Genomic DNA, 13,551 nt, shown 5'->3' with positions numbered 1-13,551 from the left:
CTACACATGGCATAGTCCATTGCCAGCATGTTGAAGTCACTTGCATGGCCTCAGCATTAACATGACAATGTCACAATCTTTTCGCCATATACCAGTCGTTTTTGCAGGCGCTCCCAACGAACCCCAAGAATTTTGCATCTACGCCTTTCCATACATTGTCGTGCGCGACTTTGATGCTGCACTCAACTTCGGGCCGTTGTTGGCTGGTCCGATCCCACAATCCGGCCGCCCCATTTGATCCGAAAAGGGTGGGTAATCCAATGGTCGGACAGCCAAGACGCAGATCGCAGCTGATCAGTATTTCCTCCGCATCTGACATTCGGCAGGAAGGCATGCATCCAGGCATGCATCTGTTGCGTTGTTCTAAGACCACACCCAGGTATCATGGTTTCGCACTATCAGTCTCCGCGCCCAAGCCAACACGCTCATGCAGTAATTCGTAGATATACTGTAACCACTTGCCAGGGGGCATGTATATGATCAGCCGGTCCAACCACGCGAGTGTTTTGGCATGTGCAAACCTGCGCCGAGCTACGCCAATACCGCAGTGATCGTCAAAGGCGTACAGCCACCAGTGTCATCCCGCCGCTATCCCCAGAGCCAAGGACATCGATATGCAGCTACACAGCGACCACATGTACTTGGGTACCGTTGAACTTTGCCGCTATTTGTCACCTCGTTGCTTCAAAGCATAAAAGCCACCATCATCTCCTCAATCTTGAAAATCCCTCATCGCAACTCGGATGCGTACCTGGTGTCCAGTTCTGCCAACATGCAAATCAGTTTTGGCATAACCGCAAGCTTCCTGGTATTGGCAGCTACCGGTCTTACCGACAGAGCACTGTATCCACGTCAAAGCAACGACACGGAATATAAAGTTGGATACACTCCACTAAAGACGAACTGGACGGATACAGTGGGAACCAGCCCATGGCCTGAGTATCCACGACCACGCCTCCAACGGCCCGACTGGAAAAACCTCAATGGCGTTTGGAGTTACAGAAACACTACCAATGGCTCAGACACATCTCCTCCATTCGGACAGAGACTTGAAAACCCTGTTCTGGTCCCCTTCTGTCTCGAGAGTGCTCTTTCAGGTCAGTCGGCCCACGCTTCCTACCAGACACGTTACTGATGCTACCAAGGTGTGACAGGCAAGGGTCGCATATGGAGTTGGTACCAGACTACATTTGAAGTGCCCGCTTCATGGCCCGATGACAACAATGTCATTCTGAACTTTGGTGCAGTTGACTATGAGGCCACTATCTTTGTTAACAGCAAGAAAGCTGGCTTCCATAGAGGTGGTTACTTTGAGTTTAGTGTGGATGTGACGCCGTATCTGAACACGAATGGGACGAATGAACTGTGAGTCTGCCCGCTCAAAGGTTGCGAACAAAGCTGATGATACCGCAGACTAGTATACTCCTATGATCCTACAGATATGAATGATGTCCAGATACCAATCGGAAAGCAGACCTTGAACCGAGGTGGAATGATCTGGTATACGCCGTGCAGCGGTAAGAAGTGTTCCCGTACAAACTGCATGTGAGTTAAACGCTGACTTTGTACACCTACCTCCAGGCATCTGGCAAACCGTCTGGCTTGAGTCAACACCAAGAGAACACATCTCCAAACTCGACCTGACGGCGGACATGGACGGGAACGGTAAATGCAAAGCAAACATCTATAAAGGGCATTGCTAATGTACCAAAGTTAATGTGTTTGTGCATAGCAACACCAACTCTACGAGCACTCCCTACGAGATCACTGTTCATGAACTGAACTCGACTGATCCCAAGGCATCGGCAATAGGTACAAGCGGGTCCACATTCACCTTTATTGTTAGCTCACCGGAGCTATGGACCCCAAACAGTCCGGTCTTGTATAACATCACGGTCAAAATGGGCAGCGATACTGTTCAGAGCTACACCGGGTTTAGAACTGTTTCCCGTGGTGCCATCGACGGCGTCCAGCGCCCGCTTCTGAACGGAAAATTCGTCTTCCCCTTCGGCACGCTTGATCAAGGTTACTGGCCGGACGGAATCTATACACCTCCAAGCGTAGAGGCCATGGTGTACGATCTCAAGGTACTGAAAAATGTCGGCTACAACATGGTACGTAAGCATATCAAGGTAGAGCCGGCGCTCTTTTACAGAGCTTGCGACGAGATGGGAATGCTGGTCATTCAAGACATGCCTTCCCTGCGACCAGACCTGCCAGACGGCGTATGTGGCAGTAAGCGCTTAGCAGGTGACGCCGCGCAAGCAGAGTTTGATCGGGAGCTGGGTTTAATGGTCGAGCAGTTGAAGTCGTATCCTAGTATATTTGCTTGGACGATCTACAACGAAGAATGGGGTCAGGCCACTGACGGCCCCCCGTGGCCTGAATTCAGGTTGACAGATATGGTCCGAAGGATTGATCCTACTCGTTTAGTCAATGCCGTCAGCGGCTGGACCGACCACAGAGCCGGTGACTTTGACGATAACCACCATTACTCTACACCTCAATGCGGAACGCCATTCTGGTCCAATCAAGGTAGCGGCTATGATTCCGCCTACGACAGCTCACGCATTGGCCTCCAAGGTGAATTCGGTGGGATCGGTACACAGCTTTCGGAAAACAACTTTGATCACGCCTGGTACAAGGATCTGAACAGACAAACTGCGTACGAGCTTACCAATGGGACCAGATGGTGGAACTATCGTTGTCACGACTTACTCGTACAGTTGCGCGAGCAGATTGATCTATTCGCATGCTCTGGAGGCGTTTGGACACAGACCACAGATGTGGAGGGGGAAGTCAATGGAATGATGACCTATGACAGGAAGATTATCCGCATGAACGAGACCATGTGGAAGCAAGATATACAAGCGCTTTACGAAGCTGCTGAGAGAAGGGCCAACAATGCAACAATGGTCATCAGAGCTGCAGATATGGAGGCATTGCAGTACAGTATGTCTTGAGTAGACAGGAGAATCTATAAAGCTTGTCGGCAACTGGTTCAACCTTCAGTCGTTCTCCGTTACTCATAAACCACACTTGCACTTCTGGGAGCCAGCAGCCCCCAGCTACTCAGCTGCGCAATCTCTGCCATTCTCCCTCTAGCATACCTAGGGTTACCACACCCCACCACTGGCCCTCATACCACACGCACTCCCTCTCCCTCCCTTCAACCACAAACCCCAACTTCTCATACAGTCGAATAGCATCTTCGTTGTAGGTAAAAGCTCGAACTTTGACTCGGTGCAGACCTGCGCGTCTAAAAGCATAGTCGAGCGCCCAATTAATGGCCTCGGAACCATACCCCTGTCCTTGGTATGGCGGAAGGATATGGAGTCCAATCTCGGTGTTACGGTGATGATTTTGGTGCAGTGGCAGCGCATGCATATGGATCTCACCAACGGCGGTGCCAAGTTGCTCATCAACCACTTCTCCATCTTTCCTTTGTCGTGCAAGCTCTTTCGATCGTACCTCGTCATCCATCAGTGTTGTTGTTGTTGGGTGGGGCAGCCATATGATGGCACCCAGGAGGCAGTCGTTGAGTAACCCTCTCATGAACGATTCCGAATCCGAAGTACCGGGCAGTTTGATATTTTTGAAATTGCTATTTGCGAAGCCAGAGTAATCAGCGCTTATGGAATGGAAGACAGATATGTCGCTCGGACGGACAGCACGGTAGTGCAGTCGTTTACTAGACCATGGGCCAGCCACAGGCGGGGACCTTGTCGACATGCTTTGGACTATTCTGGTTTTGGTAGAGAGAATGCCTCGAAGGGGTTCGAGTGCGGAATTCAGTTTGCAGCAACGTAGTGGTTGCGAGGCTTGTTGAGTTGAGCAGCTTCACAGGTTTTGAACAGTCATGTTGTCGAGTAGAACATGACTTGCAGTGATGGGTTCGGTGTGATTACGCCCTTTATCTCCATCCTTTGAGTGAAAACGCCCTTACCAGCCATGAGCCGAATGCAAGGATATGTGATTAGGCTCGGCTAAGACAGGATAACAATGCCGACGTTAAACAAATCCTGGTATATTCTGACCCACCTAGCTTTCGAATGGGTTACTGGAAAAGGAGCTTCAAAAACTCATAATGTATTTGTGCAATGGCGCCCATGACAGCAGACTGTGGGTATCGACGCTCTGATGGAACGAAAACATTGTGTTCATACAGAGTAGAATGTTGTTCTACAGGATCCAACCACAGGTACGATGTGTGCATCTTTATGCTCTCACAGAGATATCTCGCCTCTCCAGGTGCCCTCAGTCAGCCCGAGGGTTTCAATGCAGTGTTGCCATCTCGGGCCGCCTCTTTCCTTCCTCCTGAGATATTGTAGCAGCTTCTGCCTCCTGTGCACCAGTAACCGCAGGTTTCGCTTGTTGTGCTTGTCGCCCTTTCCTCTTGTCTGCAAGAAGTCTGCCAAGGTCTTGATCTTGGCGGTCAAAATGGCAATTTGAACTTCGGAAGAGCCTGTATCGGGTCCGACGCGCTTTGCGGCTGCGGCTTTATTGGTCTCTGGGCGAACGACGCGCGTTTCATCGGCACCAGACCGAGTCAGCGATGGCGCCTTGGGTGGGAATATCTTGTCCGTGTTGTGGCGCCCAAATGTCTCGACACAACGTGTGATGTTTACACGCATACGATCTTTACTCGACCCATTCTCGAGGGCGGTTATACGGGCGATGGCCTCGGCGGCTCGAGCATGATCTTTGTTGTTTTGCTCTTCGATCTCCTCAGCCGATTTCTCAATCTCCAAGATGTTTGCACCATATATATCATCGCTCCACTGGGTAGGCGCGGGTGTGACTTGCTTTCCAAGGTCGCTCAGCGGTACAGCCAGCTCTTTGCTCTTCTGGAGCTGCTTGTGAACGGTCTTGGGATCGAAAGCGTAGTTGAGGTGGGGGCGGTCCTTTGGTATCTTTTTGCCTTGTTCGTACGTCGTCGGCTTGCCAGTATCGAACGACTGCACGAACGGTGTGGAAACGCCACGGACAGGATCTCCAAGACTGGCAACTCGGCCTTGTTCAAGCTCAGCGCGGCGCGTGAGGTTGGCGGCCTTCTTTCGATTCCGCTGGGCGACTATATAGGGGTCATTGGCAAGGCGCTTCTTTTGTCGCTCGATTGACTCGGCGTGGACTCGCGACGTAGAGGCAAAGGTTCGAATTGGGAGGGAGAGTTGGTGTGTGACGGTTGAAACTGGGGGAATGTGTTAGTGCAAGGCTTTGGGGGATGACCGATGATGATACGTACATGTCGGCGCCCGCAGGCACGACAAAACTGGTATTCGCGGCGGCATTGCTGGCTACACACACATGCACCCGCTGCCACCACCTTCCTCGAATGTTTTGCGGATCCATCACCGGCGATTGGTTTCGCCGATGCCGGCGGCACTGGGATGCCATGCCCGTTCGGGAATAGCCGTTCCCACAGGTAATTCGCATCAACTCCCTCCACCAAAAGTTCCCTCGCACGCAACACGACAACTTCTCTATACCACGCAGCTTGTACAGCGCCAACCCGTCAAAATGGCTCCTTCCAACCTTCCCGCCATCTTCAACCCAACCCAGCAGGACATTGAGATGCTCCTGGCTGCGCAGTGCCACCTCGGCAGCAAGAACCTCCAGGTTCACATGGAGCCGTACCTGTGGAAGACCAGGCCCGACGGTGTCAACGTCCTGAACATTGGCAAGACCTGGGAGAAGATTGTCCTTGCTGCGCGCATCATCGTCGCCATTGACAACCCGGCCGACAGTACGTTTGCTCGCGCAATTCGAGACTGATAATCTTGAAAGATGCGACTGTCTGCGAAGATGGAATCTGGCTGACACCTTGTAGTCTGTGTCATCTCTGCCCGTCCCTATGGACAGCGTGCCGTCCTCAAGTTCGCGTCGCACACCGGTGCCACCGCCATCGCTGGTCGTTTCACCCCCGGTAACTTCACCAACTACATCACCCGTTCCTTCAGGGAGCCCCGCCTGGTTATCGTCACCGATCCCCGCACAGACGCCCAGGCCATCAAGGAGGCCTCCTACGTCAACATCCCCGTCATTGTAAGCATGGAAACGCGCCGAATCCAACAATGAAGCACGTGGACTAACATACAACAGGCCCTCTGTGACGGAGATTCACCAACCGAGTACGTCGATGTTGCCATTCCCACCAACAACAAGGGTCGCCACGCCATTGGTTTGATCTGGTGGATGCTTGCCCGTGAGGTCCTCCGCCTCCGCGGCACCCTCGCCAACCGCGAGACCGAGTGGGACGTCATGACTGACTTGTACTTCTACCGCGACCCCGAGGCTGAGGAGAACAAGGACAGCGCTGGTGTTGAGGAGGCCAAGGTTCCTGGCGCCGACGAGGTTGGCCCTGGTGCCGTCGCTGATGGCTTCACAAGCGAGTGGGAGGTCTCCGGCGCATCTGCTGGTGCTTTCACTGCTCAGGCCGCCGCTGCCCCCGGCACCAGCTGGGACGCTGACACCGCCGACTGGGCTGCCTCTGGCGAGGCCCAGACTGGCAACGAGGGCTGGGGTGCTGAGACCGCTGCCCCTGCCACCACTACCCAGTGGTAGATATCATCTTGAGCATCTTCGTCAATTCTTCTCTTACATACCCTGTCTTTGACAACCACTGGCATGTCGGCGTAGGAGTAGGGAACGGAAAAGGAAAAAACAATGAGACCATTTGACATCAACTCAAGAGAATACCATGCCTTTAGTGGAAAGGGACGTCTTGAGGGATATGATCAATGCTGCGCGCTTATGAGGGAAAGATATCCATACTTCTCTGAGGTATGGGGGAAGGCCCTGTGCTGGCGATCGGGTTGTACTTAATTGGCGCCCAGTCCTTCAATGCGAACCTTGCACCATGACCATCTGCATCACCTTTGCCGACTGTTGACATGCTTCCATTTGAGATTGTGAGATGCTGGGCCTGCTAATGTCTCGTGTTGCCTCATTTATGTTTGGGCCACGGGCAGTGCTTGATACAGTGCTGAACATTATTTTTCTTCCCTCCATCATCCCATGCTGTACATGTCACATCGTACCGATAATCTGTGGTTCAAGATATGTACAAAGAAACTTAAAACCGAGCATTGGACGTATGCTTTGGTAGGAGATGCTACTTTCTCACATCAAAGCAGTGTGGAAAGATGCATAGACACGATACGTGACGCGTTCAGAGCCAGGCGAAGATGGCAATGACACCCCCGAAAAGAGCAGCTACGCCCTTGAGTTGCTCACCTAGGCCGTCCGCCGCAGCGCCAGTGGAGGGAGGCGCAGACGTTTCCGCACCACCAGACCCAGACCCAGATCCTGTAGAGCCAGACTCTTCCGCACCAGAACTTCCCGTCGCCGTTGCGCTGAAGCCCGCTGATGTAGCAGTTCCGCTGAAGTCATGCTTCTGGCCTAGTGTGGGAAGTGGCGACGTGGGTACAACTTCCCAGGCCGATGCGGTATAGTCTGGGCATGCAATAGGTGAGTTTGTGGGGTTGTATTCCGAAGCCTTTACGCCCGTCGGGTTTAGTGTTGCCCACACGGCAGAGAGGTTGGGGAAGTCAGGTTCAACGGGGATAGGCGTTCCTGCGGAAGCTGTCAGTCAAGGTGCAAACAACAAGTGCGCCACACAGAACATACCTGAGCGGGGAAAGCCATCCGGCGGTGCAGAAGGACTAGCCGGGTCGACGTGAGGGCCATAGCTGATGAGCCCATAGTTATTTTGCTCCTCAATCCATTCATAAATGATGCTACCCGACCAGACATCGGACATTTCTCCAAACAGCGCCTCCTGATCCTTGAAGTCGCGGGGCTTCACAGTGTTGCAACCCGTTTCCGACATGAATATTGGGATGTGTAATTCCTTGGAGTTCTTCTCCAGCTGGTCGTAGCCCGACTGTTGGTAGGTACTCTGTCCGCACCAAGAGTAAGCGTTCAGGCTGAAGAAGTCCAAGCGCTCAGCGGCATTGCTACCACAGGCCAAGTAGTTTTGAAGCATAGGCCGGAGGGACGCGATGTCGGCAGCTGAGTACCCAATGGGAATACTCCGATAGCCCTTCTCGTCGCGGTAGGCTTTCATGTCCCGGGCAGCGGCCTTGATGTAAGGAGCAGTGACAGAGCCATTGGCAGTGGTAATAGCCTCGTTACCAATGAAGAAGCCAGCTACATTGTCGTATTGATGGAACTCATCCATGACTTTGGCGAAGGCGTCGCGTTGATCAGTCTCCCAGCGAGGAGTGTTTTGCTCGACTTGAGTATCGAAGGTATCAAGGTCGACCCAGATGTAGACTAGGAGAGACGGGTTAGCCATGGTACAGCTGGTGGGGCTCGAGTTTGCAAGGCTCTTGTTTTGCGCCAGTTGAGTTTGGAAAGCCTATCATGTCCAAGTTGTAGCTGGAAGCGAAATGTACCCCAAAGGCGTACACTGCTCCCAGTACAACTTGGTCAAGACGGACTTGTTCTCACATGGCCGATTACGTACTTCCAGCGTCGGCGAATGTCTTCATGCAATCGGTGTGATCGGCATCAGGATCCACATGGTAAACGCGAATCGAGTTGGCGCCGATGGTCTTCATGAGTGCAGAGTCGAGACCACATTGCGTCGCGTCGATGAGAGGATCGTCGGGTACCAGTTGGTACGCGATACCTGCCCGCGTTGGTCAGTAGCTGTCTCCCTTGTTATGAGCTGATGTACGCACCCTTGACGAAGAACTGATTGCCCTCGCTGGTGAAAAACTTGGAGCCCTTGACCTCAATGGTAGGAATAGCCAACGCAATGGCACTCAAGCTGGCCAGTAGGCCCAGCGACAGGAACTGAACCATGCTATACAGTGCTGCGACAGGTGATGGCTTTGGTCGTCTGGATACTCGGGTGTGGTCGCAACAGAAAATGTGTCGCGATAACTTTGAGCGAATGTTGAGCAACTGCACTACGGTACTTGGCCACAAGCGCACAGCAAACGGAAATCGAGCCGGCGGGAAACGGGTGAAGGACTGTGCCGTCGAGACAGAAAGTGCAACGAAGGTGAAGTGGTGGAGAAAAAGAAGACGACAAACACCCGTCTAGTCGACACAAACAAACGCGCGAACCAAGGCGTGAATCCTTCCAATGTCCCTCGCGTATCGGGCAAGCACCATGACGCCTGCTCTGCCGCAAGTCCATCTTGCCTTCCCTAAGCGGCTCCAGTAGCAAGGCACAAATGGCAACGAGCCCTATCGCGATAGTGAAAGAGGACAGGCGCAACGAGTGCCAGCCGAGACGTGCGCCTGTGCCGCGTCGATCGTCTGAGCTTGTTATTGGTTGGCACGCGTTAGGCCTGCTGGGCGTGCAGCCTTGATACAGCTAAGCAGTGCACGGCGGGATTTCGCTGCCGCTTGGGTGCTTTAGCGCGTTGAGACGTGGTGGAACTGTCCACGGCTGGCGAAGCCGATACTGCAACACAACAACCAAAGGCATTCGACACATCGAAACGACTTGCTTTGATAACAGGCGCATGCATACTCATCAGCGCCAACACGATTGGTAAGGACCTGCGAAAGCTCACGAGAAGGAAACACGAGAGAACGGAGAACTAATATCCATGTACAACTAATGTATCAGCTCCACTTCCGATTCCTAGTGCTTTGTGCGGAGAACTCTAACTAAGAGGACTGTTAATGCGGGCATATCGAAGCATTGTAGACAGTCGACACAGTCTGGGGATTGTGGAAGACGTTATCAGGATCGAGTGCCGCCTTGATCTTTTGCAAGCGAGGCACATTGCAGCCCCAGTACGACCGCTGTGGATCCGCAAGCTCAGGGTCGACATAGCCTGGGTACGCACTTTGATCTGCCCCCGTTCCGTCCTGCACCAAGAGGTTGAGGCCGGCCAAGAAGCTCTTAGAGGCATCGCTGACGGACTCGCTAAAACTGACGACGTAGCTCTGCATAAAGTAGAGCGCATCACGGTGCCAGTACGCGGTAGCCGTCTGAGACACATCGGAAATGGCGCCACCTTGAAGATCCCAGATGACGAGCCACACGGGTGATCCCTTCTCGGTTGCGTTGATGTACGAGAACATCTCTTGAATGGTATCCTTCGACATGATTGTCTGGTTCGTCGTCTTGACACTCTTGGCGTAGAAGCGGATGGGGAAGCTGCCCGCAGCTGTCAGAGCGGCATCAGGCTGTTCAGCGCATCAAAGTCACTTCGCGGCCCATAGAAGATGCCGTTGATAACCATGGAGCCTTGGCTAAGAGTGACAGTGCTGGAGAATTGGCGGCTGAGATTGGGCTGTATGACAAACTCCTGCCAACGCTGAAACGTGCTTGCAAAAGAGTTCGTGTCCTCGGCCGTGATAGTGTACGTATACTGGGTAATCTCTGGCGGCGCCTGCGCAGTATTCATGGTGAACTCTGTAACAATGGCGAAAGAGAAACCAGCGCCTCGGATAGCGAAGAACAAGTCGGGGTTTGTGCTTGCGCTAGCTGTCACAATAGAACCGTTCGCGACGACGCACTGCACTGACAGAATCTGATCGGCTGCAAGCCCGAGCTGGCGACTGAGTGTCCCGAGACCGCCAATCGTCATGTGGCCACCTGAGCCGATGACGCCCACTTCGCCGTATGCCATCACTCGGCCGAGGGGTTGTAGTTTTTGCGAGAGATTTCCGAGCAGATTTCCCTATACCAGGCGTTGAAGTCAGCGGAAGAAACAGCAAAAGATCCTTCGTGTCCACAGTGTTTGGGATGCAACGTACTGGGCCAAAGGTAACCGTGTGATCAGCTTCGTTGTAACTGAAGGCTCTCATATTCTTCATATCCACAACCAATGAGCCATTGAACCCTCCTAGTCCTACATACGACGCCGTTGTCAGCGAGTTCAAGACCACGAACCTTGTTCCTGCACTCTGCCCTACCATAATTGGCGTAACTATGGCCTCCACTGCGCGCTTGTACTGCGACTCTTGCAGTATGCGCGCACTTGACGGCCCCCGATACTTGCTGCTATGTTCTTGGAGATACGATTGCGGCCGGGATGGTGAGGTAATTCAGATTGTATGGTGTCACGTCTCCCTTCAAGAACAGAGGGTCTTGCGGTAGAGAGTAAAGGTTGGTGTCGTTGCCGAGAGTCGCTTCTAGACATTGTAGAAATGTGGTGTTCGAGGCCCTCGTAGCAGACGCGGCCGTGAGTACGGTCACCAGCCAAAGATTCTTCATAGTCGTCAAAAGAGGTTGGTGCAGAGGGAGGGTCAGACTGTTCAGCGGGCGGAAGAAGGAAAAGTCCAGTTGAAGAATGCCAGGTAAATGGCTCACTTTATCTCACCTCGAGGAACCCGGCCTGCCTGGATTCTCGCTCACACATTGTATCAAAGTCAGCAATCTCCAGGTCAGCTTACACGTCGCCATCCGGACCGACTCAGCGAGTCACGGCGCCCTGACGCGTCCGATCATTCTTTTCACACATCAGCACATAGCAGGCTCCAAAGTTGAAAAGCGGCAGCATGCCTACACGGGGGGAATCTGCGGTTGCGCAACCAAGAAACTCGGTCTTGAGAGATGCAGCCGATGAGTGCAGAGGTGGCGATACGAAAATGGGGCGTGCGAAAGCTGTTAACAAACGGTCGTGCTTTGGACGCAGGGGCGCATCGTGTTATTGAAACACGCGGTCTCACTGTTTGATACTCCACATTCTATGTGCAGCTGCCGTAGTGTATGTCAAGCGAGCCCAAGCTGTGTTGTTTTGGCAAGTAGCAAAACATAAGCGTTCTACCCGTCTAACGACGACGAGTGTGTGGAATTGCCCTTGAGTCTTTTGAGGACGCCTGGTTTGTATGGCACTAGTGATTTGCCGTGCTTTGTGAGACGGCTGATTCGTTGTGTGGCTTTATTTGCCTAGCCCAGTACCTGTACTGCTTCCGGACCGTGGCGCGTAGCGTGGAGGTGCAAAGATATGGAATGGCACAATAATCTCCGATAGGTTCTGACATTGCGTTCATCGAACAAAGATCTACGAGGCTGACACATGGCAGAATGCACCATGCCAGGGGCACTGTGAGTCTATTTCCCTGTGTAGGGCGTCATCGCGCCCGGCATAACCAGACCAATCGCCTCCCTCTTCATAGCCCTCGCAATCCAATCAGCGACTATAGTGTATTCCTTGAGATCCACAAAATCGGCTAACCACTAACCGCAACATCAGCATGCGCCTCTCATGTTCGTTCCAGATCAGGGTAAACTCACATCATAGGTCATATACTGCCACGGCACAAAGGCCAGATCCGCATACGAGAACTTGCCACCCACCAACCAAGGCCCGTCTTCACCCTTCGGCTGCTGCTTCAAGTGGTCCTCCAAGACAGAGGTGATACGCTTAATCTCGGTAGTGTAGCGCTCGATGGGGAAGGCGAGCGGTTCGTGGTGCTTCTTGGTGAAGTAGTGCGCTTGGCCGTAGTATGGGCCTTGGCCGCTCACTAGATCTATAGCTCAGCTATCCACACTTACCACATAGGTGTCATCGAACGATTAGCCGCATACCTTGAAAGAACAACCACATCTTGGCCTCCCACGCCTCCTTACTCCCTTTAGGGAATCCCAACTTGTTGTCTTTATCGTAGTTTTCCAACAAGTACTCAATAATCGCGCCAGACTCCCACACAGTAAGACCAGTGTTTGGGTCTTGGATGATGGGGAGGCGGCCATTGGGATTCATGGAAGTGTATTCAGGGGTTTTGACGACGGCGTAATCTACATAGATGATCTCGTGGGGGAGGCCGAGTTCCCTGACTGTCATAGCAATTTTGGGTGGGTTAGGACCTGACAGGAAGGTTAGGAGGGATTTGGGTTCAGAGGAGTGTAGTACCAGTTTTGCCGTAGATTTTGATGGGCACGAGAGACGCCATGGTGTTTCAGTCGAGATGTATAGGGTTTTAGGTAGAAGCTGAGGAAACGGTTGAAGAGCTGGATTGGATTGAAGTCGAACTTGAACGCTGTGGACGTCTGCTTTATACTTTCGCGTCTATATTCTAGCTCGCGCTCGCAGACTACATCGTCCGGCCCTTCGTCCGACATGTTCCAACAGTGATCGATTGATACCTCGAAATGATTGTGATTGAAAAGCGTAAACATGATCCCAGTCAGTTTCAGTAATCACTACCGTGTCCGGACGATGCATGTTTGCTGATCCTATCTCAGAAAATTCCACACAAGATGTCGAATGACTTCCTAAGCGTTGAGACTTGCGCCGTATGTAATGCAGCGACGAGTAAACGGTAAGGCTGTTTGTGCTGACAAAAGATAAATTGAGTAATCATCAAAATAAGCTCTAGCACGATGACTACGTGTGGACTATAGGGATGCTGCTGATCAGACGAATCTTGATACATATCGGAGTTCCCTAAGGCCGAAGAGCGAGACGCGGCAACGCCCGTGCCGCATCGGCTGCACTACGAGAAAGCGAAGAATGTGTTAGCGAAACACAAGAATAGAGAGTTACTGTAGGCTCTTACATTAGGAAAACAAATTAGTCTACTCTATATACTATCTATTTTGCTCTAGAAAGATAGGATAAAAGTAAAATACTA

The 13,551-nt window shown here is 52.4% G+C and overlaps 6 protein-coding genes across 6 annotated transcripts; 2 read left to right on the top strand and 4 right to left on the bottom strand.

Moving 5' to 3' along the window:
- Positions 1 to 772: 772 nt before the first annotated feature.
- On the top strand, positions 773 to 2,963 carry ACET3X_008949 (uncharacterized protein; the record flags this gene model as incomplete). The annotated part of the gene is made up of 5 exons (XM_069455089.1): positions 773 to 1,097; positions 1,146 to 1,365; positions 1,414 to 1,517; positions 1,582 to 1,665; positions 1,714 to 2,963. The coding sequence occupies 5 exons, from the start codon at positions 773 to 775 to the stop codon at positions 2,961 to 2,963; spliced, it is 1,983 nt and encodes a 660-aa protein (XP_069303026.1).
- Positions 2,964 to 4,226: 1,263 nt separating this feature from the next.
- Positions 4,227 to 5,291, bottom strand: ACET3X_008948 (mitochondrial 37S ribosomal protein uS15m; the record flags this gene model as incomplete). Its single annotated transcript, XM_069455088.1, has 2 exons — positions 4,227 to 5,191; positions 5,246 to 5,291. 2 exons carry the CDS (start codon positions 5,289 to 5,291, stop codon positions 4,227 to 4,229), a joined length of 1,011 nt encoding a protein of 336 aa, XP_069303025.1.
- Positions 5,292 to 5,449: 158 nt separating this feature from the next.
- ACET3X_008947 (40S ribosomal protein uS2) lies at positions 5,450 to 6,815 on the top strand. The gene is made up of 3 exons (XM_069455087.1): positions 5,450 to 5,746; positions 5,831 to 6,045; positions 6,103 to 6,815. Exons 1-3 carry the CDS (start codon positions 5,521 to 5,523, stop codon positions 6,562 to 6,564), a joined length of 903 nt encoding a protein of 300 aa, XP_069303024.1. The 5' UTR covers positions 5,450 to 5,520; the 3' UTR covers positions 6,565 to 6,815.
- A 356-nt stretch (positions 6,816 to 7,171) lies between these two features.
- On the bottom strand, positions 7,172 to 8,811 carry ACET3X_008946 (uncharacterized protein; the record flags this gene model as incomplete). The annotated part of the gene is made up of 4 exons (XM_069455086.1): positions 7,172 to 7,575; positions 7,630 to 8,277; positions 8,471 to 8,635; positions 8,688 to 8,811. The coding sequence occupies 4 exons, from the start codon at positions 8,809 to 8,811 to the stop codon at positions 7,172 to 7,174; spliced, it is 1,341 nt and encodes a 446-aa protein (XP_069303023.1).
- An 831-nt stretch (positions 8,812 to 9,642) lies between these two features.
- On the bottom strand, positions 9,643 to 10,788 carry ACET3X_008945 (uncharacterized protein; the record flags this gene model as incomplete). The annotated part of the gene is made up of 3 exons (XM_069455085.1): positions 9,643 to 10,126; positions 10,276 to 10,652; positions 10,729 to 10,788. The coding sequence occupies 3 exons, from the start codon at positions 10,786 to 10,788 to the stop codon at positions 9,643 to 9,645; spliced, it is 921 nt and encodes a 306-aa protein (XP_069303022.1).
- A 1,156-nt stretch (positions 10,789 to 11,944) lies between these two features.
- Positions 11,945 to 12,944, bottom strand: ACET3X_008944 (uncharacterized protein). Its single transcript, XM_069455084.1, has 4 exons — positions 12,831 to 12,944; positions 12,506 to 12,784; positions 12,212 to 12,441; positions 11,945 to 12,154 (listed from the first exon to the last, which is right to left on the bottom strand). The coding sequence occupies exons 1-4, from the start codon at positions 12,868 to 12,870 to the stop codon at positions 12,029 to 12,031; spliced, it is 675 nt and encodes a 224-aa protein (XP_069303021.1). The 5' UTR covers positions 12,871 to 12,944; the 3' UTR covers positions 11,945 to 12,028.
- Between the last annotated feature and the right edge of the window lie 607 nt (positions 12,945 to 13,551).

Source organism: Alternaria dauci, chromosome 9, assembly GCF_042100115.1.
Source record: "Alternaria dauci strain A2016 chromosome 9, whole genome shotgun sequence".
NCBI classification, from domain to species: Eukaryota; Fungi; Ascomycota; class Dothideomycetes; order Pleosporales; family Pleosporaceae; genus Alternaria; species Alternaria dauci.
Note: the sequence above shows the minus strand (reverse complement) of the source record. Positions and strands in the feature narration are given on the sequence as shown.

Coding starts and splice junctions, on each gene's coding strand:
- ACET3X_008947 (XM_069455087.1), top strand. CDS start 5,521: ATGGCTCCTTCCAACCTTCCCGCCATCTTCAACCCAACCCAGCAGGAC. Junction 5,747..5,830: donor CATTGACAACCCGGCCGACA/GTACGTTTGCTC, acceptor GACACCTTGTAG/TCTGTGTCATCTCTGCCCGT. Junction 6,046..6,102: donor ACGTCAACATCCCCGTCATT/GTAAGCATGGAA, acceptor AACATACAACAG/GCCCTCTGTGACGGAGATTC.
- ACET3X_008944 (XM_069455084.1), bottom strand. CDS start 12,870: ATGGCGTCTCTCGTGCCCATCAAAATCTACGGCAAAACTG. Junction 12,785..12,830: donor CAAAATCTACGGCAAAACTG/GTACTACACTCC, acceptor CCTTCCTGTCAG/GTCCTAACCCACCCAAAATT. Junction 12,155..12,211: donor GGCAGTATATGACCTATGAT/GTGAGTTTACCC, acceptor TGTTGCGGTTAG/TGGTTAGCCGATTTTGTGGA.